The 26940-nt window shown below is 43.2% G+C and overlaps 2 protein-coding genes across 5 annotated transcripts in view; one reads left to right on the forward strand and one right to left on the reverse strand.

The window, feature by feature from the left end:
- KLHL22 (kelch like family member 22) overlaps positions 1–2993 on the reverse strand; it is a 53271-nt gene extending 50278 nt beyond the window's left edge. The window contains exon 1 of the mRNA XM_040349313.1: positions 2744–2993. The gene's annotated coding sequence lies outside the window, so the exon portion shown is untranslated. The remainder of the gene's footprint in view (positions 1–2743) is intronic.
- A 28-nt stretch (positions 2994–3021) lies between these two features.
- The window catches only part of MED15 (mediator complex subunit 15), a 107009-nt gene continuing 83090 nt past the window's right edge, over positions 3022–26940 (forward strand). For 3 of the 4 annotated variants that reach the window (XM_040349277.1, XM_040349300.1, XM_040349286.1), the window contains exons 1-4: positions 3023–3175; positions 21519–21606; positions 22267–22318; positions 26617–26646. In XM_040349277.1, the coding sequence (XP_040205211.1) occupies positions 3108–3175; positions 21519–21606; positions 22267–22318; positions 26617–26646 (238 nt within the window). In that variant the 5' untranslated portion in view covers positions 3023–3107. Of the gene's footprint in view, positions 3176–21518; positions 21607–22266; positions 22319–26616; positions 26647–26940 lie in introns of all 4 variants that reach the window. The other variant, XM_040349294.1, reaches the window with a different exon arrangement.

Here is a 26940-nt window from a genome sequence, read left to right on the forward strand (position 1 = left end):
ATGGGCATCTTTGGATAGCAGCACTGTCAGTCTGGGGGGGGGGGTGCTAGATGTACTAGCAGATTGAAATATACTTACAAATTGAATCCAAACTCCAGCTAATACACTTCATAAGCAGTTACAGATTTTTTTCCCCTTTAGGGATATAGGTTTTACATAAATAAATAAAAAAATTACCTTTGTAAGCACACCTGTCAGTGATAAATGGTTTATCTTGGCCTTCTAAATCATGGGTGCTCAACCTTTGGACCTCCAGCTGTTGTGGAACTAGAAGTCCCATCATGCCTCTGCCTTTGAGAGTCATGCTTGTAACTGTCAGCCTTGCAATGCCTCATGGGAGTTGTAGTTCTGCAACAGCTGAAGGGCCACAGGTTGAGCACCCATGCTCTAAATCAGGGGTAGGCAACCTCGGCTCACCAGCTGTGGTAAAAATATAAATCCCATCATGCCTCTGCCTCTAGGAGTCATGTCTGTGATTGTCAGGGTCTTGCAATGTCTCATGGGACGTGTAGTTTCAAAACAGCTGGAGGGCCGAGGTTGCCTACCCCTGCTCTAAATGCTACATCTGCAACAGAACTTGTTCTGTTAAAAAATAACAGACTTACTGACCAGATCATGAAAGAAAGCCTAAAAAAGGAAACAAGTGCAGCCATTACACCTAATGATTGGTAAACTGCAATATAATAAACTTTGATAGGAGATAATCAATGCTCTATGTTGGATTCCACTTAAATCACCTCCACTGCACGCTAGCAGGTGCTGGCCCGGTTCATCAAAGGCTTGACAGTAGAAGAGAAGAATCTGGTCAGCAGCACATCCTTTAAAATCACCATTATTAACTGCTTGCCAGCCATATACTGTATATATACGGCGGCAAAGTGGCTCTCCTGTGCAGAATCACTAACCTGTATGTGCTTCTGCACTTCTGGGTCTGGGGTGTGCACGCGCGCCGCCGGGCGACCCGCTGTAATTTGAAACAGTGGGAGCCAATCAGCGAGTCCGTTGGACCCAATGTATACTGGGACCCACCGATGATTTACAAGAGAAGCAGAATGGCGGTCTGCCTATGTAAACAAGGCAGATCGACATTCTGTGAAAAGGGGAGGTAGAGATCCTGTGTTTTTGGTAAGCAGGAACATGGATCTCTGCCTTCTCAAAGTGTAAGCACCCCCCCCCCCCCACACACAGTTAGTAATAACTCCCTAGGAACACACTTAACCCTTTGATCACCCCTGATGTTAACCCCTTCCCTGCCAGTGTCATTAGTACAGGGACAGTGCATATTTTTAGCACCGATCACTGCATTGGTGTCACTGGTCCCCGAAAAAGTGTCGGTTAGCGTCCAATTCGTCCGCTGTAATGTCGCAGGCCCACTATAAGTCACTGATTGCCACCATTACTAGTATAAAAAAAAAATGTAAATCTATCCCATAGTTTGCAGACGCTATAACTTTTGCACAAAAAAGGAAAAAAAATAACTTTTGCGCAAACCAATCAATATATGCATTTTAGGAGTTTTTTAAATAAAAATATGTAGCAGAATTGGTCTAAACTGATGAAGAATTTTTTTTTATTTTTTATTTAATTTATTGGATTTGTTTTATAGCAGAAAGTAAAAAATTTTGTTTTTATTTTTCACATTTTTGTTTATAGCACAAAATATATAAAAACTGCAGAGGTGATCAAATACCACCAAAAAAAAAAGCTCAAATTGTGGGGGAAAAAAAAGGACATCACTTTAATTTGGGTACAGCGTTGCACGACTGCGCAATTGTCAGTTAAAGTAATGCAGTGCCATATCACAAAAAATGGCCTGGTCAGGAAGGGGGAAAACCTTCTGGGTCTCAAGTGGTTAAAGAGGAAGAAAACCCTCAGAAAGCAAACCAAAAAATAAAAATAAACCCTGCAAGACAAAGGCATAATCAGCTAGTATGCATAGCATACTCACATCGAAGCCCCCGCAGCGTTCCACGTCTCCTACGCCGTCATGTTGTCCCGGAGTGACTGCCAGTATTGCGGCTCCGGCGCTGTGATTGGCCGGAGCCGCGATGACTTCACTCCCATGCATGCGCCTGGGAACAGCACAGTACAACTGAACCAACGGCACATAGTGCCATTGCTTCAGTTGGCTTAAGTGCGCATGCGCCACATGCAAATACAAGGATATCTCCTAAGCCGTGCAGGTTTAGGAGATATGATTGTTAGCTACAGGTAAGCCTTAATATAGGCTTACCTGTAGCATAAAGTTGTAAACAAGGGTTTACAACTTTATGGCATATTTAAGCAAGACTCTCCACACAAGATTCAAGGGAACATAGCATTCTACTAACGCGTTTCTCACCAACATCAGCCTTAGTCATTGGTGAACAAGCACTGGTGAAACGCGTTAGACGGAATGCTGCGTCCCTTTGAATGTAATGTGGAGAGTCTTTCCTGGATGTCCTAACAGAGGAGATTTTATTGGATGTGCGGTCACCAGATTCTTCTCTTCTACTATAATAAACGTTTCCTTTTGGGTTTATAGGGCTTTAACCCCACAGCACTGAGAGGTGACAGTTGTTAGGTATAGGATGGGAGCTGAGGATGATGGATTTCCACTATTACAGACAGAACTGGCAGAATTATGGAGAAGATTGGGCTCAAGTCCCCTCAGTGGTGATTGGTGGATCGGATATTCCACTCACACAACATAGAGAAGGGAAATAAAGGTAAGGGACCACAGGACCCACACAGTGGTGTTTACCTGAGCAGTCACGTGACCCATGCCTCCTCTCCGCCGGTGACGTTTTACCTGCCGCAGCTCTCGAGCCCCGCACCTCACTCAACCTCAACAGCACTTCGACTGGAGCGTCACTTCCGTAAACATGGCGACAAGCAGAAGAGACGGAGGAGCCAAACACAGGCACCACTGCTTACCTAATACTTAGTATTACATGGGCCAGAGTCACTGTGCCTACGAGAGGCAGCCAATGCACGCCCATTCACCAATCAGCGGGAAGGGGGCGTGCCCTTTGACAGGGAGCCAGGAAGGTCGCAGGGAGGAGTGCGTCACTTCCGGCCGGGTTGCGGGGTTATAGTGTGAGAAGTAAAGAAACCAGGCAGCGACTATGGACGTGAACGGGCCGGACAGTGACTGGCGGAGTGCAGGCTTCAGGCAGAAGCTGGTCAGTCAGATGTAAGTGGTCATTTCTTCCTGGGTAGTCCGGCCTCTTTGTGAGGGAGTGAGTGTGGCGTTCTCATACAATGAGGTGGGACGGGCCTGTGTGTGAAGTACCCGCGCATTGTCACATCAGTCTATGGACACATGCCTGGAAATGACCGCCATGGTTACTATTACTTCCAGGGCGATGCTGGACTGTACTCAAGTGTTTTTATTACACTGGAAATCATTCATCACCTTAAAGTGAAACGAAATCCTCCTCTCCTTTACAGACAAGGAAGCTGCCCTCTCAGCCTCTCTCTGATCGGCAGTTGCCATGGTGCTGCACGTGCAATCAGCTTTGACACCAGTCATTTAATGGCCAGACAGTTAGATTCAGAGTAAAAAAAAAAAAACCCCAGTGATGGTGTTCTGTCGATGAGAGAGCCCCCCATCGAATAGTGCCTGCGCATGCGGGCGGAGCTGCACTAAAGCTGTGTTGACGATCAGCTGGTGTAATGGACCATGGCGCATGCACACATTGTAGGAAGTATCTGTCAATGGGAGATACCATTTCAAAGGCACAATTTAAACCTATACAAACAGGGGGGGGGCTGTAGTTCTCACTAGGGATGAGCTCCGGCATGTTCGCACGCTCCATGTGCAGTGCCCGCCAAGAAGTCTGCACGGTGCTGCGCTAACCACAGGCAGGGAGACATTTCCTGATCTCTGCAGCTGAGCATCAGGACAGTGTCTCCCTGCCTGTGATTAGCGCAGCGACTTCCTGGCAGGCTCTGCACGTGGACTGTGCGAAAACGCCGGAGCTCATCCCTAGTTCTCACATTGTGCCTCGCAACTAGCTGCCCTCCAGCAGTAGCGATGCACAATCTGAGAACTACGGTCTCCCCCTGCTGTTTGTATACGTTTAAATTGTGCCTTTGACCTGGTTTATCCCATCGAGCGATACCTCTTACGATGTGCGCCATGGTAATGTCAGCCCAGCTGATCGGTGAATCGGCTGTTGTGCTATGATGTACGGCACATGCAAAGTCCGGGCACTATTTGAAGGGGGGGCATGTCTCGACAGAACACTGGCTATCATTCGTACCATGCCTTGACTTTAACAGTTTTGGGAAGCTATTAGTAAATCATTGGGTTTAATTCAGCTATAGAGTGGAACTAAACCCTCCTATCCTTTACAGCTAAGGAAGCTGCCATCGTGGCCTCTGTTTGAGCTACAGTTGCCATTGTCCATTCAAACACCTGTGACAGTTCTCATTCACAGAATGCCTTGAAGGTAACTGTTGTCATAAACCGTTAAACCAATGGCTGTAGTTCCACTTTAATAGACTGCTCCCAATAAATATACTGCAGGCGTGCGGCAGCCACAGGCATAGTCAGGTACATGTACGCATGTGTGTGTGTGTGGCCTTTTTCTGGCTTTGAGACGCGCCCTGCCGATTTGTGCAGTGATTGGACACAGTATGAGTTTGGCAGCAGATCTCGGCCAATGATTTTGGCTGAAACCTGATCAGCTTTGTCCAATCACAGCACAGAGCTCTGTGTTTACAAACACACACAACTCTGTTTACAGGGAACAGCAATCTGGCTGTTTCTTCTCCTTGAATATCAGGGAGATAACACCGCCAGATCAGAAAGTAAAAGCGGCACTCAGTTAACCCATTGTTTGCCCCCCCCTTCTTTTTTTTTTTTTTTTTTTTTATTCCTTTCCCAGTTAGTGTCATTAGTACAGTGTCAGTGTACGGTATTTTCACTGTATTAGGCCACTTTTACACTGAGGCGCTTTCCAGGCACTAAAAATAGCGCCTGCAAAGCGCCTCTCCTCTCTCCAGTGTGAAAGCCTGAGTGCTTTCATACTGGAGTTGTGGGCTGGCAGGAAGCTCAAAAATCAAAGGGCAGCGCTGGCAAACCCTTTTTTGCCCGTTAGCGGGGGTTAAAAGCGGTCAAAAAGCGCTGTTAAAATGGCGTTGCTTTACGGTGAACGTGGCTTTAGTCTCATTACCAACATCAGTTAGTGACCCTCCCAACCTGTGTTTGTTAGAACCACATTGCCGCCACCCTATCATGGTCCCACAATTGGTCACTGATCACCACCATTACAGTATAAAACAATATAGGTGTGACAGTGCTGTAAAAGTGAAATAAACAATTATAGTGATAAACACTGATATTGCAAAATTATGAAAAAAGTCCAAAAACATAAAATGAATGAATCCACGTTGTACAAAAAAACAAGCTTGTGTGATGTCTTTAGACAACCTCCATGAATGGAGGTTGTCTAAAGACATCACACAAGCTTGTTTTTTTTATACAACGTGGATTCATTCATTTTATGTTTTGGACTTTTTTATATCCGTGTTTATCACCATAATTGTTTATTTCACTTTTACAGCGCTGTCACACCTATATTGTATTTTACGGATTTCTGTGGGAGCACATTAGTGACAGCTGAAGTAAAAAGTTATCACTACTATATGTTTTACGAAGTTTCACCTTGCATACCATACCATTGCAACTACCTCAATTTTCATTACAGTATAGCTTCTATAGCTGCATAAATTCTAGTATATACAGTGGGTACAGAATATATTCAGACCCCTTAAATTTTTCACTCTGTTATATTGCAGCCATTTGCTAAAATCATTTAAGTTCATTCATTTAAGTTTTTTTCCCCTCATTAATGTACACACAGCACCCCATATTGACAGAAAAACACAGAATTGTTGACATTTTTGCAGATTTGTTAAACAAGAAAAACTGAAATATCACATGGTCCTAAGTATTCAGACCCCTTGCTGTGACACTCATATATTAAGCTCAGGTGCTGTCCATTTCTTCTGATCATCCTTTAGGCTGGGTTCACACTACTACACTACTTTCATCCTACTTTGCTCTGTGTTCAATGTTTCCCTATGAGAGCGTCTTGTAGCGTCCTACACAAGTCGGTCCGACTTTGAAAATGCTCCCTGTACTACTTTTGGTCCTACATTGATCCTACTTCAGGCCCATTGAATATCATTGAAGTCGGACCAAAGTAGTATCCTGTTCATGAAAGTAGGATGGATGTAGGACCAATGTAGGATAAATGTAGGACCAATGTAGCAGAGCAAAGTAGGATGAAAGTAGTGTTGTAGTGTGAACCCAGCCTCAGTTCACACTATACTACAAGACAACAGTACTACTTTCATCCTACTTTGCTCTGCGACATTGGTCCTACATCCATCCAACTTTCATGGACAGGATACTACTTTGATCCGAATTTGTGATAGTCTGACTTGTTCTTTGACCAATCAAAACAATCCCAGAGTGAGATAAATTCCTTTTTACTGCTGCTGTAATCACATGTTGGATGTCAAAAGTCAGATGGTTAGGACAAGGCTCCTACTTTGGTCCGACTTCAATGATATTCAATGGGCTGAAGTAGGATCAGTGTAGGACCAAAGTAGTACAAGGGAGCATTTTCAAAGTTGGACCGACTTGTGTAGGACCAGTTAAGACGGCTCTCATAGGGAAACATTGATTTTCATGCGACATGAGCTCCCAATGTCGGAGCATTTGTCGGACAAGTGTGAACCCAGCCTCAGATGGTTCTACACCTTCATTTGAGTCCAGCTGTGTTTGATTATACTGATTGGACTTGATTAGGAAAGCCACACACCTGTCTAAAGAAGACCTTACAGCTCACAGTGCATGTCAGAGCAAGTGAGAATCATGAGGTCAAAGGAACAGAATTGTGGCACAGATCTGGCCAAGGTTACAAAAAAAATTATGCTGCACTTAAAGTGGAGTTCCACCCATAAATATAACATTACATCGGTAGTTTTAAAAAAAAAAAAAAAAAAGGTCATTAGTCCTTTAAGAATTTTTTTTTTTTTTTTTTTAGATGCCTTTAAAGTGTTGTTGCCAGGCAGAATAGTTAATCTTCCCTCTTCCTGCACCTAGGTGCTTAAGCTTCCTAACCTACACCGCACAGACTCCTGGGAATGTAGTGGGTGTAACTTTCCAGGAGTCTGTGCATTCCCCAGTCTCGAAGAATCATGTGACTTGGACAGTACAGGTGCTGAAACCTGATCTGAAACCTATTACACTGCTTGTGCAGCACTGAGCATGTGCGAGATCTGCAAGGCTGAAATCCAGGAAGTCATACAGTCTGGCTTCATAATGCCCACACTTAAGATGGCCCCAGTCAATTTCTATTTTATAAAGTGTCTAAATGCTGTAACAACCTAACAAAACGGACCTTAGTTTACAGACTAACTTTACTAGAATACATTAAGCTTGTGTATTACAGGGGTATTTATATTTAAAAAGTGAAATTGTGGCCGGAACTCCGCTTTAAGGTTCCTAAGAGCACAGTGACCTCTATAATCCTTAAATGGAAGATGTTTGGGACGACCAGAAACCTTCCTAGAGCTGGCAATCCAGGCAAACTGAGCTATCGGGGGAGAAGAGCCTTGGTGAAAGAGGTAAAGCAGAACCCAAAGATCACTGTGGCTGAGTTGTAGAAAGTCAACCATCACTGCAGCCCTCCACCAGTCGGGGCCTTATGGCAGAGTGGCCCGACAGAAGCCTCTCCTCAGTGCAAGACACATGAAAGCTTGCATGGAGTTTTCTAAAAAAAAACAAAAAAAAACAAACAAACACCTGAAGGGCTCCAAGATGGTGAGAAATAAGATTCTCTGGTCTTATGAGACCAAGATAGAACTTTTTGGCCTGAATTCTAAGCGGTATGTGTGGAGAAAACCAGGCACTGCTCATCACCTGTCCCAACAGTGAAGCATGGTGGGGATGTTTTTCAGCTGCAGGGACAGGACGATTGCAATTGAGGGAAAGATGAATGCGGCCAAGTACAGGGATATCCTGGACGAAAACCTTCTCTAGAGTGCTCAGGACCTCAGACTGGACCAAAGGTTTACCTTCCAACAAGACAATGACCCTAAGCACACAGCTAAAATAACGAAGGAGTGGCTTCACAACAACTCCGTGACTGTTCTTGAATGGCCCAGCCAGAGCCCTGACTTAAACCCAATTGAGCATCTCTGGAGAGACCTAAAAATGGCTGTCCACCAACATTTACCATCCACCCTGTCAGCATCTTTCCCAAAATGACTCATGGCTGTATTAGATCAAAAGGGTGCTTCTACTAAATACTGAGCAAAGGGTCTGAATACTTGGGACCGTGTGATATTTCAGTTTTTCCTTTTTAATAAATCTGCAAAAATGTCAACAATTCTGTGTTTTTCTGTCAATATGGGGTACTGTGTGTACATTAACCCCCTTGGCGGTATTCACGAGTCTGGCTCGGGGTAAGATTTCAATACCAAAAGCGGTATCCCCGAGCCAGACTCGGGTGCAGCATCCACAGGCTTGGTTTACTTACCTTGTCCCTGGATCCTGCGATGCATCCCCGCTGTGTGAGCAAGCGGCGTCCTCGCTCGATTCACACAGTGCCTGTGTGCCGCCGATCTCCGTTCCCTGCGACGTTACGACGCACGGGGGCGGAGAACGGCGCCAAATTAAAAAAAGTAAATAAACACATTACATACTTTAATCTTATAGATTACAGTACTGAATGCAAAAAATACACCCCCCCCCCCCTTGTCCCTAGTGGTCTGCCCTGTGTCCTACATGTTCTTTTATATAATAAAAACTGTTCTTTCTCCCTGCAAACTGTAGATTGTCCATAGCAACCAAAAGTGTCCCTTTATGTCAAAAATGGTTTTAGAGCAGCTAGGAAAACAGCGATAATAAATTATCACTTGCAGAATTGAGCGATAGCGATTTGTGGGGAAATTCGTCATAAGAAAATAAAAATGACAGCGACAATTCTGCAACTGAGCAAATTTCAGTGTTTTTGATTTGATTACATTATTGAATAATTTTTATTATAATTACATTATTATTTATAGTTATAAATTATAATATAATAAATAATTTTGTTTTTTAAACTTTATCATACCGGGGATATCTACTAGACTCTGGTTTGGACAGATTTAAATGAGTTATTCCTAAGAATTACAGGCCTACAATATAAAACACCAAATTTTCATGCAAAATAATGGTACCGCTTTCAGCACCTAAAACCAGAAAGAATTATACTGCCAGGGAGGAAAAAAATGAACTTAAGTGATTTTAGCAAATGGCTGCAATATAACAAAGAGTGAAACATTTAAGGGGGTCTGAATACTTTCCGCACCCACTGTATACCATAGTTTGTAGGTGCTATAACTTTATCCCAAACCATCTACTGTATTTATTAGCATATAACACTCACTTTTTTACCCTGAAAATAGAGGGTAAACTGTGCCTGCGTGTTTTATACGCAGGGGGCTGTTTCCCCTGAAACTTCCCTCCTTAAAGTTAGGGTGCGTGTTATATGACAGGGTTTGACAAATTTGCTTGGAATCTAGGAGCCAGCTAAAAAAGTTAGGAGCCAGAAAACGCGCCCCGTCCAGACGAGCTTGCGCGCAGAAGCGAACAAATACGTGAGTAGCGCCGGCCTATGTAAACGGTATTCAAACCACACATGTGAGGTATCGCCGCGATCGTTGGAGCGAGGGCAATAATTCTAGCCCTAGACCTCCTCGATCGCCATTTTATTCTCTAGGGTGTTAGAATAAAAAATATATATATATATAATGTTTGGGGCATCTGATTAGAGGGAAGGAGATGGCAGTGAAAAATGTATATGTTCTAATATGTAATCAGATTACTGATATTCTTCAGCTTCAGTCCTTCCTCTTCACAATTTCATGTAAGTTCCTCTTTAAGACACATGTATTGCCAAAGAAATTGTGCAAGAATTTTTTTTTTTTTTTTTTTTGCAATGCAGGACTGTGGCCTGAACCATCAATACAAACCTCATTGACAAGTAAAACAGCAGTTCTATGCTGTTTTACTTGTAATGCCAACGGCCACCACCAGATGGCGCAGGTCACAGAAGGAAGCTTGGCACTTAACAAGGCCGCGGCCTCAATTACCGGCCATCGCGGGCCTGCCGCGATCACGTGGCGGGGGCGCACACTGTGCCTCCGTGCACCCCCACCGCACGATCGGCGGGCCCACGACGGCCGGTAACTGAGGCCGCGGCCTTGAAGGCCGCAAAGCCGCGGGCGCCAGGTCCTAATTGCGACCTGGCGCCTGGATTTTGTCTAGCCCTGTTATATGGTAATATATATTTATTGGGATTTTTTTTTCAAATATGTAGCAGGATGCATATTGGCCTAAAACATCAAGAAATATTTTTTTTTTTTTTTTTCTTTCTTGAATATGTTTTATAACCTAGAAAATATAGTAGAAAATATGTGTTTTTTTTTCCGTGTATATAATACAAAAAAGAAACAGCGGTGAGCAAATACCACCAAAAGAAAATTTGTGTGAAAAAAGATATAAATTTCATTTGTGTTCAGTGCTGCATGACTGTGCAATTGCCAGTTAAATTGGCACAAACAATGCCACTTGAGGGGGTAAAGCCTTCTGGAGGTAGTTAAAGGGGAACTAAACCTATTGATTTAACTGTCTTCTCAAACAGTTTCGTTCAAGGCATGCTGTGAATACCTGTCACAGATGCTTATGCTGCCAACTAAGCTGTCAAGCTATCAGACGGCTGGAGTTATAACTGCACAAAACAAAGACACCCTGGTAAACAGGTTACCTGGGTAAAAAGTGGTCGATGTTTGGTTATTGTGACAATGCCTAATAATATAGCTTGATGCCTTGTGTTTTTTTTTTTTTGGGCTGTGGTGTTCTAACTGATCACATATGCAGCAACATGGCAAGTGCAGAACAGATGGAGGCGGAGATGACCGCTTTCCTGTCTGTAAAGGACAGAAAGGTCTTGTTTTGCTTTAAATCAAAATAAATGTTAAATTGTAAACTGACAGGGTTTGTTTTGCAGAAGAGACAGCAGTGTCTCTTCTGCAATAAAAAAAAAAAACTGTCTGTTCAGTCTTCTTTAGACTGTTTACATGTGTGCGCCAGGATGACTGCACGGGAGTGACGTCATCCTGAGCTGGGCAGTCAAGGTATCTGACGATCAACACTTGGAAGAAGCAGGAGTAAAGAACTATGTGGACATTTGACAGTTTTTTTACTTTTAGTTGCACTTTAAGGAGGAACTTTTACTTGGGAGGTTACAAATACTATAGTTGCTGACTTTAAAGAACCAAACACTTAGGAGTCCTTGGAGGCCAGCATTGTCTTCCCCCACAGTCTTTTTTTCGCTGGGCTTTGTCTCTCTGGTGCTGCCATCTTGAATTTGGGAGCTGGCTGTGACTTTATATCTCGCACCCAGCTGACCACATGGAGACTGGTCCTGCAGCCTTCTGGGATAAGTCAGCTTGTTTGGGTAGCAAGGGGTGCGCCAAGTGCACATCATTCTCGCCAAGATGAGGATTGAGGGAATTGGGTACCTGTCCAAAAAAGCTGCAAATGTGTTCGAGGCTGGGGGAGGAAATGGAGGAGCTGCGGTTTTCCTTTTTGGGTGAGGGTCAACTTTAAAAAAAAAAAAAAAAAAAAAAAAAATACTGACCGGTAGGATTTTTATTACAGAAGAGACATTATTGGTCACTTCTGTCATAAACCTTTCTCCAATGCGCAGCTCAGCATCCATTTACAGCACTATTCTGCACTGATGGAGTGACATCATCACGGCTAAAGTGTCCAAACCCAGAAGGAAGACTGAGTGAAAATGGAAGCACCTATGGCAGCTGGGAGTGTTGACACTGCAGCGTTGGAGGGGATCGCTTGGCAAGTGTACCATAATGTGCTAATATGCCATGCATACTAGTAGATAATGGCATAAAGCTCCTAGGCACCCAATTTCTTATTTTTCTATGCAGAAATGTAATTCCACTTTGAAGTGTTTGTAAAGCCAAACATTTAATTCTGCTTTGGAAAGAGTATGGAAGGGTTAATTCCCCTATCAAGCATTACTTTTTTGCTATCTGTTTCCCAGCGGAGATTTTTTCCCTTCAGTTTCTGTTCTGTAAAACACATGAAGTGAGAGGAAATCTTTTCCTAGACAGTTGTCACCTGCCAAGTGGAAGATTTTGTCAATGGCAAATTTTGGGTTTCCCATCGCTCTCTGCCTCAAACATGAATCACTGAATTTTATTAGTATGTATTAAAACCATAACCATACTGAAAAATATTAATATACATGTTTAAGGTCATAAATTTATCAACAACTAATTCCTGAAGGACCCAGATGGGGTACACCAGGGTGGATTTGATTCAAATCAAGTCGATTTAAATCACTAGTAAAATGTCTTTATTTTAAATCGACTCCATTTAAATCATAATTTTTAAAAAGCAACCATCTCCTTTGTCCCGCAGCGGCTCCTTCTCTGACCTGCTGTTGACTCGCCAACAGTCCCATTTACTTTAATGCAGGCATGTCCAAAGTCCGGCCCGCGGGCCATTTGCGGCCCGCGTTTCCGGTTTGATGTGGCCCCCACTTGGGATTTACATATACATTCTAATGTGGCCCCCAAAGTATATCCGCAAGTTATTTTATTATTTTTTGGATACATCTTCAGCATGACAAATTCCGAGCGCCACTTTCATTGTTAGGATGTGTAGCGGGACGTGTAGTTGGGCGTGTTCACAAGTCCTAATTGCCAGAGCCGCTATGAAGCTGACAGCGCACAGAGCCAATCACAGGCACTATGACATTTCCCCGATCTCTGCATCTGCAGTCCGCTATGTCAGCTTCATAGCAGCTCTGGCAAATAAACTTGTGAAAACGTCCAGCTAAACGTCCTAACAATGAGAGAGGCGCTCTGGATTTGTCATGCTGATGATGTATCCAAATAACACGCGGATATACTTTGGGGGGCTCATCATGTTGCAAAATGAAAAGTATGCCGTTTGCAATAAACTTTGTATAAAATATTTAATTTGCATTTCATTTTAATGGTTCAAAGAAAGTCGGGTAAAATGGCGGGCCCCCACGCATGTTCACTTCATGAAATCTGTCCCTCTTTGAAAAAAGTTTGGACACCCCTGCTTTAATGGGACAGATGGTGATGCTGCAGTGACACAATAAGGTAAGGGATGTGGTGGCAGCAGGAGAGTGGATGCCCGCTGGAGAGTGGATGCCCGCTAACAGGCGCTGCCATGATAGATCTGAAATGACAGGTGCTCTTTTAAATGTAAGGACTTATTGTTGCTGGTAGTTAGAATCTTTAATATTTGCAAACAAAGTGAAGATTTCCTATTTAGAATAATAAGCTTTCAGGTTAGAAAAATAGCGATACCAGAACCAAATTTAGGTTACTCACACATAGTTGAACTACTCAAATTCTTTTATTTAACCACTATCCCGCCCATATCATGATGTCTGAAGGAGGGATCTCCCTTCCTGCGTGGGCGTCATATTATGTTGTTCTGGCTGTCTAGGGGGCGTGTGTTGCCTGGGAGCCAGTGTGCGTGCCCGGCAACTGCGATGTCTGCCGGGCACCTGCAATTGCCTGTTAACACAGCAGGACCGTGGATCTGTGTGTGCAAACGGTTAGGTGGGATTAGTCTCCTCCCCTTGTGAGTCTGCCGCAATGTCACAATCACGACAAAAATCACAGATCACCGTCATTACTAGTAAAAAATAAAGGAGGATTCCCCACTGGCAGAATACAATAGCTCAGCGGGAGTGATTTCCCCCATCCACATTTGCTTCTGGTTGAACGAAGGAAAAAAAAATAATAATAATGTATGACCCGCCTAAGCCAATACATACAATCAAGGCAGGAAATGCACATAATTTAATTGCAGAAAGTGACCTATAGTTTTTGAGACTAAGGAGAGGTGAAGAGTTTCCAATGAGGAAGTGACTGCTCTGGGCTTCAAAATGGAGGCCTCCTAAAAAAGAAAAAATTCTGGAGGCAATTTCTAGCACAAATGTTGGTAGCATTAATGTGGAATGTATATTTTCTTTGTTAAAGAATATCTTTTGTTATCAAACTGTTATGGGTAAAGTTTCACTTTAACCATTTCCCATCTGGGCCAATTCTGGCACTTTGCTCTTGCATGTAAAAATCATAATTTTCTTTTGGGGTAGAAAATTATTCAGAACCCCCAAACATATATATATATATTTTTTTAAGCAGCGACCCTAGGGAATAAAATGACGGTTGTTGCAACTTTTTATTTTACACTGTATTCGCGCAGCAATTTTTCAAATGCATTTTTTGGGGGGGGGGGGGGGGGGGAACTTTCATGAATTTAAAAAAAAAAAACACTAAAGTTGGCCAATTTTTTTTTTTTTTTGCATAATGTGAGACAATGTTATGCCGACTAAATGGATACCTAACATGTCATGCTTAAAAATTGCGCTCACTCGTGGAATGGCGCCAAACTTTGGTACTCAAAAATCTCCATAGGCAATGCTTACATTTTTATCTATTTTTTACAGGTTTAGAGTTACAGAGAAGGTCTTTGTATAGAATTGTTGCTCTCGCTTTAACATTCGTGGCGATACCTCACATGTGTGATTTAAATGCGGTTTACATGTGCGGGCGCGATGTACATATGCGTTCGCTTCTACGTGCGAGGTTGCGTGAAAATGTTACTTTAAATTTTTGATTTTTGCACTTTCCTTTTTTCCCTATTACAAGGAATGTAAACATCCCTTGTGATAGGAATAGTGTGCGACAGGTCCTCTTTATGGAGAGATGCAGGGTCAATAACGTCTCTCCTCCAGGCTGGAAAGCCTGAGTTAAAAAAAAAAAGAAAAGACGATTTCGGCGTTCCAGCCGAGTATATGGCAGTATTTACAACTGCCAGGCCGGGCGTGATGTCATAACGATGTGCCCGGACCTCCAAGTCATAGAGATGACCATCTTTTCCCTGGAAATCTCCATGGTCAACTTCTGCCCTGAAACTGACTGGATTAATTGCATTGCTGGGACAGTTAAAGGGCAAAAATGTATAAACCTATTACTAGACAATTTTTCTCTAATCGCCTTTCAGGACAACCTTGGAGAGAGCGCAGCTCCGCCTCTTCATTAGGAAACACATGCTAATCCTTTAAAACCCTCCCCTTCCACCATGGCTTCAGTTATTGTGTTTCCTCCGCCATGGTGGAAGTGCATGCATGTGGACCTGAGGAGCTGCACTCTCTCCAAGGGAGGGGTAAGTGTACCTGTGTTTACTGCTTGGTGTGCAGAGGCCATCCCAGCCCTTCCTAGTGAGGAAAGGTGCTCCGGAGTCTCCAGCTTCTCCCTGCTCAGTGGAGTGAAGGCTCTGCAGGAAAGCTGCGCTGGGTGCCCGGGATCCGCAAGGTATGGTTCGGGTGGTCGGGCGGGTGACGTCACGGATCAGCAGCGCGGCTTCCTGTAGAGGCGGGGCAGTGCGTGGTCCACGCTGCCTGGAACGCAGAAGTCAAGGGTCAGGCCTGTTGAGCGGCGTCTTCCGGGTTCCGGCCATCTGTGATGACGTCAGGACCCGGGAAAATTTAAAAAGCCACACAGTCCCAGCTGCTTCTCTGTTCAGCATGGAAGAGGGATCTGCAGCGATGGCGGATACAGGCGCCATGGACGCCGCTCCAGTCCAGGTAAGAGGGGCACAGTGGGGCCTTTTATTCTTTACCTTATGGACTTTATATGGTTTATATTTGTTCCTCCATTGGGAGCCTGTACTGCAGGGACAGAGTTAACTTTTCTCGGTCCCTGTCAGTTTTTCACTTATGGTGGTGTTTTGCTTTACCTTCCTTAGTGGTGGCGGTTTTAGAGAAAAGCAAAATTTTAAAAAACCACCACCTAGTAGGAAGTGTCCTTCTTGCAAGAACCCCCTTAGGGATTCCTGGCAGAAACCAATGTGCAGAAGCTGTATCAGGGATCTGGTTGAAGAGGAAACATCTCAACAATACAAAGAATTGTTCTCCTCTGTACAGGAACTTAAAAGTTCTTTGGGGTCAGTTAAAAACTTACTGGTGACAAAACCAGTGGTTCATACTGAAGTTCAGCAATCACCACCTAGCCCTAAAGCTTCCTCCTCTAGATGAGAGGGTGGATTCAGGGGATGAAGGGACTAGTACTCTTCGCTCAGTCATGGATTCAGATGAAGAGGAAGAAGAAGGTAGAAGTTCTAGATACAAAGTCTCCCTAGACGAAGTGGACGATCTACTTTCTGCAATTTATACTACTCTTGAAATTCAGGAGGAAAAAATTCAGCTATCTCTGCATGACAAAATGTATCGGGGGTTAGATGAATCCAAATCTAAAGTATTTCCAGTCCACAAAGTGGTATCTGATACTATCAGGAAGGAGTGGAAAGACCCTGAAAGGGGCCCCTTCTTTTCTAAAAATGTAAAGAAGAGATTCCCCTTCAATGAAGAAGATGCAGAAGTGTGGAATAAAAAACCTTGTGTTGATGCAGCTTTTTCCCAAGTTTCTCGCCGCACAGATTTAGCGTTTGAGGATATTGGTGTGCTAAAAAATTCCATGGATAAAAGAGCAGATTCTCTACTCAAGAAAGCATGGGACTCTACTTCACTCAGTCTGAAGCCAGCCATGGCCTCTACAGTGGTGGCAAGAAATTTGGAGTGCTGGGTAGAAAAACTTATGAGCCATATACAAGCAGGCACATCAAGGAAGGACTTATTAGAATCTTTTCCTTTTGATTCTAAAATCAATTAGGTATATGGCTGACGCATCTGCAGAGTCAATCAAAATGGCAGCCAGGTCTTCCGCTTTGGTGAACTCAGCCAGACGGGCAGTCTGGCTTAAAACTTGGACAGGGGACACAGCCTCAAAAATTAAGCTTTGTGGTCTTCCCTTTTCAGGTGATTTATTATTTGGTCCAGATTTGGAAAAAGTTCTGGACAGAACAGCGGACAAAAAGAAGGCTTTCCCAGCCAAGAAGAAGCCACCCTTTAAGAAAAATTTTCGTGGTCTTCAACAAACCTACAAAAAAGAGGAAAATAAGAAACGCTGGTTTCCCCAAAGGGGTAGAGGAAGAGGTGGAATTCTCTTTAAGTCCCCTCAGGACCAGCCCTCCAAGGACAAATGACAGTCTAACCCCTGTGGGGGGGAGATTGTCCGCTTTCTTACCTCAGTGGAGTCTGTGGGTCAAAAGTCCCTTTTGTAAAAAACATCATTGCACAGGGGTACAACTTGGAATTCGCAGATTGTCCACCTTCCAGATTTTATGTTACAGCCCTACCAAGGGATCAGGAGAAAGCTTCCGCAATGATGACCCTGTTGAAGGATTTGATAGAACAGGAAGTTATTATCCAAGTCCCAAAACACCAGGAGGGAAAAGGGTTCTACTCCCACATTTTTTTTTGTGAAAAAGCCCTCGGGAAAGTTTCGTTTGATCCTAAACCTAAAAATTCTGAACAAGGTAATAAGGTACAAACATTTTCGCATGGACACTATCCATACGATAACAAAACTACTAACACCAGGGTGCTTCATGGCGTCTCTAGACTTAAGAGATGCTTATCTTCACATTCCAATAGCCCAGGCCTCCCAGAGATTTCTTCGGTTGGCAGTCAACCTAGGGACTTCAACCTGGCACCTACAATTCAGGGCTCTACCGTTCGGTCTATCGTCCTCCCCCAGGATATTCACGAAAGTGATGGCGGAAGCCTTGGAGCCTCTGAAACTGAGGGGGGTCTCGGTTGTTCCTTACTTGGACGATCTCCTGTTCTTCGCAGATTCAAGAGAACAGTTGGTGACAGATCTTCAGATCTCACCATCACATCTCAAAAGCCTCGGCTGGTTATTGAATCTAGAGAAGTCGAACCTAGACCCCTTTCAGAAGACGAGGTTCCTTGGTTACAACATCAACTCAGTCCTTCAGAGAGTTTTTCTTCCCCGGGAAAAAATAGAGAAAATCAATTCCTCGATATGCCAGATCCAGACAAATCTAGCAGTATCAGTAAGGACAGCTATGGCAGTCTTAGGCCAGCTCACAGCTTCAATTCCTGCGGTACAGTGGGCAAGGTTGCACTCCAGGCCTCTACAGAGAAATATCCTACAGGTCTGGTCCCATCAGGAGTCCCTGGAAAAGCTTTTCAAGCCAACATCAAAAGTAAAAAGGTCCCTTTGGTGGTGGAGAGATCAGGCCAATCTATCAAAGGGTCTCTCGTGGGTCCTTCCCTTGGACAAGCGTTTGACGACAGACGCAAGTTCTTGGGGATGGGGGCTCACCTGGACGGTCAGACCGCTCAGGGGTCTTGGTCCTAGGGGGAGGCAAGGAGGTCATCAAATTGGCGGGAACTAAAAGCCATTTTGATGGGACTCCTGGCCTTCCAACAGCTACTAAAAGGTCATCATGTGCAAGTATTATCGGACAATACAACAGCAGTGGCCTATGTGACCAAACAGGGAGGGACCAGGAGTCAAGGTCTGATGGAACTTGCCAACCAGCTATTATCCTGGGCGGAAATAAATTTAACTTCCCTGTCGGCAGTTCACTTAAAAGGGACTCAAAACTTGCCAGCAGACCTACTGAGCAGGAGAAGAGTTGTAGAAGCAGAATGGAGCTTAAATCAAGAAGTGTTCAACATGATCACAGAAAGGTGGGGTCTTCCTCAGGTGGACCTCTTTGCCAGTCAGCAGAATACCAAAGTCCAAAAATTATTTTCCCTACACAGAGGGGATCAGGCGTTGGGCATAGATGCTCTAGCCCATTCTTGGGATTACCATCTGTGCTATGCGTTTCCCCCCTTTCCTCTAATTCCGCTGGTATTGAGGAAATTCAGGGAAGAGAAGACCAGCCTGATTCTAATTGCTCCCTTCTGGCCCAAAAGGCCTTGGTTTGCAACAGTGTTAAATCTAGCTGTAGAACCCCCGTGGAGACTTCCAGCCAGGAAAGACCTTCTAACGCAGGACTCAGTGTGTCACCCAGAAACAGACAGACTACATCTGTGCGCCTGGTTTCTGAAGAGGACATTCTAAAGGACAAGGGTTTATCTGACAAGGTAGTGAAAACCTTATTATCAAGTAGGAAGGAAGTAACCAGATCAATTTACAGGAAGGTCTGGAAAGTATTTAATTCTTGGTGTTCTGCCAAGGATTTCCAAGTCAAGAGCATAGTCTCGGTTCTAGAGTTTCTCCATGAGGGAATGGAGAAGGGTCTGGCAGCTAGTACGCTAAAAACGCAGGTAGCAGCCCTTTCTGTTTTATTTTGAAAAAACGCTGTCCAGAGAACCGTTAATTTCCAGATTTTTCAGGGCACTATCAAGAAACGGACCAGTGACTCTTAAAAATTTTCCAAGTTGGGACTTATCAGTTGTCTTGCAAGGTCTAACGGGGATCCGTTTGAACCTTTAGTAAATGTTTCTTTGAAAAATTTAGTTCTAAAAACAGTTTTTTTGGTGGCAATAACTTCAGCAAGGCGAGTTAGCGAGCTCCAAGCTCTAGCCATTACTGAACCTTTTTTTAAGAATCTTTCCGGATCGAGTAGTTCTTCAGACAGATCCTGCTTTCCTTCCAAAGGTGGCATCAAAATTTCATTGTTCACAGGAAATTGTTTTTGCCCACTTTTTCTTCGAATCCTTCCAATGCTGGAGAAGAAGCGTTTCACTCGTTAGATGTGAAAAGGTGTCTTGAGCAATACCTCTGTCACTAGAGAGTTTAGAAAAACAAATGCACTGTTTATAGTTTTTTCAGGACCTCGTAAAGGAGAAAAAGCGTCCAAAAGTACGCTAGCAAGGTGGCTTAAACTCACTATTACGGAAGCTTACAAAGCCAAAAGAGTAACGCCTCCCTTAGGCATTCTACCGCATTCTACAAGATCAACTGCAGTATCTTGGGCTGAAAGAGCAGGTGCTACACCTGAGCAAATTTGCAAGGCCGCCACCTGGTCCAACTACTCTACGTTCTTAAGACTCTACAGGTTGGACCTATTGTCTGCCGCAGATCAGGCCTTTGGCAGAAAGGTGCTGCAGGCAGTAGTCCCACCCTAGGGTAAGTTACTTGTTTATCCTCTCCAAGGTTGTCCTGAAAGGCGATTAGAGAAAGACTTAGTTAGAACTTACCGGTGACGGTATTTCTAAGAGCCTTCCAGGACAACCGCTATTTCCCTCCCTTAATGTATGTTAAAGTAAGAAGTATAAATCTATCATGGTGTTGTGGTTTTCTGTGCTTTGTCTTCCAGAGAGTCGGACCACAATAACTGAAGCCATGGTGGAAGAGGAGGGTTTTAAAGGATTGGCATGTGTTTCCTAATGAAGAGGCGGAGCTGCGCTCTCTCCAAGGTTGTCCTGAAAGGCTCTTAGAAATACCGTCACCGGTAAGTTCTAACTAAGTCTTTTTTTTATGGTCCGGTTTGAATCCCCGACTAGGAATGACTGACGCTCTGTTGGACCTGGTAACCTCATGCAGAGCTTATTACCAATATTCATATTAAAGTGGAGTTCCACCCTAAAAACAAACTTTCTCCCAATGGCTTGCATGTAATTTAAAAATAAAATAACGTTTTTCTCACTTCTATATTGCTGTTGATAGGCAGAAATCGAAATCTGCCTTCTTCCTAGACCACGGTGGATGCACTTCCTGTCCTACCTCCCCCATTGCCTCCTGGGAAATTTCCCAGGAGTCTCTGGGCAGGTGAGTCATTTGAGTTTTATTATACTTTGGATTTTGTTATCGGTGTTGTCATAACAGGGTGGGATGCTTCTCCGTCGCCGTCTGTTGTCATGACAACGTAACAAACTGCAGTATGAGCGCACGTGCGGGTTACCCAGCATGCACCTCTCCTCGCAAACAAGGAAAAAAGGGCATTTGGGCTTCAGATGCCCACACATACGATGGCAATGGCCACAGCATGAGCAAGAGTTTTTATGTATTCCTTATTCCTTATTGATTGGGAAGCTATTGGTGTGTTTAATGGAATGTATAATATAATTGTATTTAGCTTGCAAAAAATTTAAATTCTGATGGAAACTCTGCTTTGACCACTTCCCTATCGGGCCTATTCTGGCACTTCATGTAAAAATCCATTTTTTTTGGCTAGAAAATTACTTGGAACCCCCAAACATATAATACTTTTTAAGCAGACACCCTAGGGAGTAAAGTGGCGGTCATTGCAACTTTTTATCTTGCACGGTATTTGCACAATATTTTTCAAACGAAAAAAAAGGATTTCATTATTTAAATAAAAAAAAAACATTTTTGTATAATGTGAAAGATTAGGTTACGCTGAGTAAATAGATATCCAACTTGTCACGCTTTAAAATTGCGCACACTCATGGAATGGCACCAAACTTTGGTACTTGAAGCTCCAATTTTTTTTTTTTTTTTTTTTTTTATACATGTTACCAGGTTAAATATTTTCTTTCTTATGAAGGTATCTGTTTGTGTAAACTATCTCTTTGGGAGATTATTAACCGTATAAAACTTTGTTTTACCAGAGACGAGGCAATGCGCAAAGCAGGGGTTGCACACACCAAGTCCAGCAAGGAGATGGAAAGTCATGTTTTTCTAAAGGCTAAAACACGTGTAGGTATATCTCGCATTAATCTCTGTTACTAAATACTACTTGTGCCTACCTAATGACTGACAACACCATAAATGTCCTACCTCTATCTAGTACCTTCTTGTGTACAGTATACATCATAATTTATATTGTACTTTACACAGTAAAAGTCCCTTTGTAGACTTCTTTAGGACTGCTGTATGTACAGATAGCTGGGGATTTTCTGTGGGAAGTATTTTTGTGAATGCAGTACTTTCATTGGTTGTGTGACCCATTTAGAGCTCAGATGGAACTCGCTGAATCATCAACCAAAAACGGCTAGTAATGGTTAATTTCATTCAACTTGTTTTGTAATGTTGAAGGGCTTGGCACTATAGACTCCTATATGCATGCACTGATCCCAAGTGGCCTTTCTTCTCCAGCCAAATTGCATATCACCAAGTTTAGGGGGCAATTTCAAATTGAGAGTAGAATACAAGCGCAAAGTTGGTGGAATCCAAGTTTTTTTTTTTTTTTTTTTTTTCTGTAAAAGGTGATCGGTTATGGGCAAAAATCCTGACTTTTTACGTTTTTTTTTTTTATTTTCCTTCTTTTTAATAAAATCCCTATGAATTATACAATGTACTTGGAGGAAATGTTTTGTGTAGCATGTGTTTACCTGTGTGTTTCTGTTTTTATTGCAGGAAGAGTATTTGTCTTTGGTTGCCAGACTTATTATTCACTTTCGAGATATCCGTAAGTCACAAAAGATGATTTGCCAGTAGTGTAACCAAGCAATTTTTTTTTTTTGGTCCTAAAAACTCTTCAGCGTAGCATTAGCCATGAACCACTAGTTGGAAGCAAAAGAGGAATAACTAATCTAATGCCTTGTTAAAACCAGTAATATCCCTGTCCCTTTGATCTTTAAATCTGATTTTATTTTGTGTTGGTAAATGCCCTCTTTTAATGTTAGTCAAATGTCCTGTATAAATTAGCCCAAGACCAGTTACTGCATCGTTTGAATGTCTGTGCTGATTTCTCCCACAAAGTATATTTTGTAAGTATCTTGGCATATTACCCCTTTGGATTTAAAGTATCCTATTAGGTTAACACTTGCTGCCAAATTACATACATGTATTGGGTTTTACCAGGATTATGGCTGCAGCTGCCCTCCGGTGCATCCGATCTGACTTTTTTTTTTTTATTGAAAAGCCTGTGGCGTGCATAACGCAACCCAAAAACTTCACCCGGTGCAGAAAAAATGTGCACACATAGTGTCCACAAAAGCGTGCAGACGAGTGCTACGTCAAGTGGTCCTCTGTGAGGAGGACCCGACCCTGATCCCCCGGGGCGTTAGGCCCCAGACGGGGAGTAGAGTAAACAGTGGTCCATGCAGCCGGTCTGCCGAAACAGGACCCTCCTAGGTGGGGCTTCCCTGAAGGGAGACCCCATGAGAGCAGGTGAACTAAGCCAGAAGGCCATCTCCACATATTAAGAAAAAAGTGTTACTGCACTGATCTAATAATCCAAAGAATTCAATCTCTGGGAATGTAAACTGTGAACTAGTTTAGTGCACAAACAACCATATATACCATATACAATATCAGGAACTATAACGTACCCAATATTCTATGTGAATAAACATCTGTGAATCAATTAATCTTAGTACGAACAATATATATAGAAAAATAGGAAATATATGTGTTATACAAATATTGTGATAAACACAATACTTTAAATGTGACCCAAAATTTGTTGTCGTCATACACATCAATGCGCCATAATACTCCTGTGAAGGAAGAAATTGCCACTAATGCTACTCTAAGCCGACCAATAGTGAAAACAAAACAAAAAAATATATGTTCTAAAAATAAATAAAACATACAAAACCAATGACAGAGCAAAGAGTCCCAAATGTGAAGTGCGCCAGCTGCACTGGAAAAAGTCCGACAGACAATCTTGCTATTACACAATAGATTCCAGTGGAAAAAGGGTTCAATGCTGGTAATGCTGTATATAAAAAGGTGCAACTGTCTCTTCCACCCGACAAAGATGTGCCACCATCACAATGGTTAAACTCAACACTCACCAGACCCCGGATAATAAAAGGCCCCAAAGTGGTGTCTTTTCTTTGTCTGTCACTGGGTGTTGCCTCCTTCTCCCTCTTATAAGATGTCCTTATTTCCTCAAAAACAAGGGGCTCATCATAGTGTAGTATATAAAAATGTATTTATTAAAAGGATGCCATTACAAGAAAAAGTACCTCTGACCGGCACTGAGTATCTCTGGCAGTGTCAAACATTATAGCCGCTGACCAGCATTTATGTTGCGTCTCGGAAGGTGTGTGTACCCCGCTCCTGTCATGTGTTGCTACAAGTGGTGCTGGTGTGCTTCCCCCTCCCTGTGTCCAGACAGCCTCTACGCGTTTTGCTATTGCGTCATCACGAAAAAAGTCCTGATGACGCAATAGCGAAACGCATAGAGGCTGTCTGGACACACACGGAGGGGGAAGCACACCAGGACCGCTTGTAGAAACGCATGAGGACAGGAGCTGGGTACGCACACCTTCCGTGACGCAACATAAATGCTGGTCAGCGGCTATAACGTTTGACACTGCCAGAGATACTCTGTTCCGGTCAGAGGCACTTTTTCTTGTAAGTGCATCCTTTTAATAAATACGTTTTTATATATTACACTATGATGAGCCCCTTGTTTTTGAGGAAATAAGGACATCTTGTAAGAGGGAGAAGGAGGCAACACCCAGTGACAGGCCTTTTATTATCCGGGGTCTGGTGAGTGTTGAGTTTAACCATTGGTGATGGTGGCACATCTTTGTCGGGTGGAAGAGGCAGTTGCACCTTTTTTTATATACAGCATCGCCAGCATTGAACCCTTTTTCCACTGGAATCTATAGTGCAAGATTGTCTGTCGTTGGACTTTTTCCAGTGCTGGCGCACTTCACATTTGGGACTCTTTGCTCTGTCATTGGTTTTGTTTTTTATTTATTTTTATTATATATACTCGGTCGGCTTAGAGTAGCATTAGTGGCCATTTCTTCCTTCACAGGTGCATTGATGTGTATGCCGACAACAAATTTTGGGTCACATTTAAAGTATTGTGTTTATCGCAATATTTGTATAACACATATATTTCCTATTTTTCTATATATATTGTTCGTACTAAGATTAATTGATTCACATAGAATATTGGGTACGTTTATAGTTCCTGATATTGTATATGGTATATATGGTTGTTTGTGCACTAAACTAGTTCACAGTTTACATTCCCAGAGATTGCATTCTTTGGATTATTAGATCAGCGCAGTAACACTTTTTTCTTTATATGCACAGTTAACCCCTTTTATTGAGGGTCTACACAGTATTGCAGCAGATCATGTTTAATTTTAATATATTTACTTTGCGCCGGTGACACCTATAACAATTTGTATCCTGTCCACATACTCCCAAGACGTTCAGGGCTGGCCCGAGGACCGGCACCCTACTGATCACACATAGTGTACAAACGTGCACCAAACAAAAAGACATAAAAGTGACAAACAGAGGTAAAATAAAAAAGAAAGTGGGGGAGAATGAAGGTGGGAGAGTGAGTGGAAAGTGACCATTGTGCAATACGATGGCTGGCCCCCCGGCCAGGCAACAAAAATTCCTCTAGTCCCAGCCTAGAGGCAGGTGTGAAAAGGGTGTTTGTGGAGATCGTGGCCATGGTGCCATACAAGTAAGTGCCCTCTTAAACACCCGTGCAATCTATGGCACCCCTGAACTGCCACTCCAGGGGCACCATTTCCACAGGCTTTTCAACGGACCCTGACCCCCGGCCCGGACCAGCAGCACCCTTCCCAGCCAGGAAGGTAGGGGCTCTGAGAGATTGGGGAGAGCCCGCGCCAATAGGCTACTCCATCACTCCCACCTAATCACTTTCGGGAAATACTAACCGCTCCCCCCAAGGGGAAGGAGGAGCAAGTGTTCTCTCCCGAACTGACCGGGGCAGGCACCACAAAGACCAGGGGCCCGGCCCCTCAGCTTCGACCTCATGCCTCTCCGTCCAAATCAGAAGGCCTCCGCCTCCACGCCAGCAGGCTTAGCACCTGCCAACCGCCATCCCTTTCCACCTTGCTGTGTACTCAGGACGGTTAGCATAGCACCACCTACTGGCAACTGATAAGAACAGATGCTACACTTGATCTTAGCCAAAAGGCCGAGTAGCATCCGTTCTGACTGTTGCGCCGGCTTACACCAGAGGTGACCGGAGACTGAATAGTCTCCAATTGCCTCTATGGCTAGGAGACTGGAAGCAACAAGCATTTTTATCACTTGCGGTTAGAGCAGATGTAAATGTTTCCATTTTATTTTTTTATATTTTTTATCTTATGCTTTCATGGGCAGAGGAGGGATATGGGGTCTTATAGACTCCAGATGTCTCCATAAAGAGGACCTGCCATGCTTTATTTGTATCACAAGGGTTGTTTACATATGATCATATACCGTCTTTTTTTTTTTTTTTTTTTTTTTTTTTTTATGGACAGTGTAAAAATAAAAACTTTTCAATAAAATTTACAAACATGTGTTTTTTTGTTTTTTTTAAGCGCCCCTGAATCGACCACATACGTAGGTCGTGCACACGTATGTAAATGGTGTTTGCACCACACATGTGCGATCTAGCCACAAACATTATAGCAAGAGCAATAATTCTAGCACTATACCTCCTTTTGTACATTGGTAACCTGTAAAACAGTTTTAAAGCGTCACCTTTTAGAGATTAAGTATTGTATCTTTTTTGCCATTCCACGAGCATGCACACTTTTAAAGCACATGTTGAGTATCTATTTACTCAGTGTAACATCTTTTATATTTCACCAAAAATTGCGTTGTCCAACCTGCTGTATCTTACCATAACTGACAAAGCGTCTAGGTAAATGTCTGCTAATTTTAAAATAAACAGGTATAATACTATACATTATAGCTATAACATGTATTTGGAGTTATCGGTTCGTTAACCATTGGAGAATGTATTAAGTTTGAGTTTTCATCTTGCAGATAACAAGAAATCCCAGGCATCAGTAAGTGGTAAGACTTCTTAATGTTTTCCCTTAAGCTTTTCTATAGGTACATAACTGTATTCAGGGGAGTTGATCTACAACACTTTAGAATTCCACTTTGACTTTGCTTGACGAATGTTGGTGCCAGCACCAGGTTAGAAACGGGTACAATGATTTGAGGCACGCATCACATGTGGAGTCACACTGAAGCTGGAGTGTGGACACTCGGTCCTTGGTGTGCCTCTGCTTCCGCACCAGTGAGATATCGCAGCAACCAAGGAATTAAGAAGCTGGTTGGCCGGAGCCTGATGGGGATTCAGAG

Source organism: Rana temporaria, chromosome 1, assembly GCF_905171775.1.
Source record: "Rana temporaria chromosome 1, aRanTem1.1, whole genome shotgun sequence".
Taxonomy (NCBI): Eukaryota; Metazoa; Chordata; class Amphibia; order Anura; family Ranidae; genus Rana; species Rana temporaria.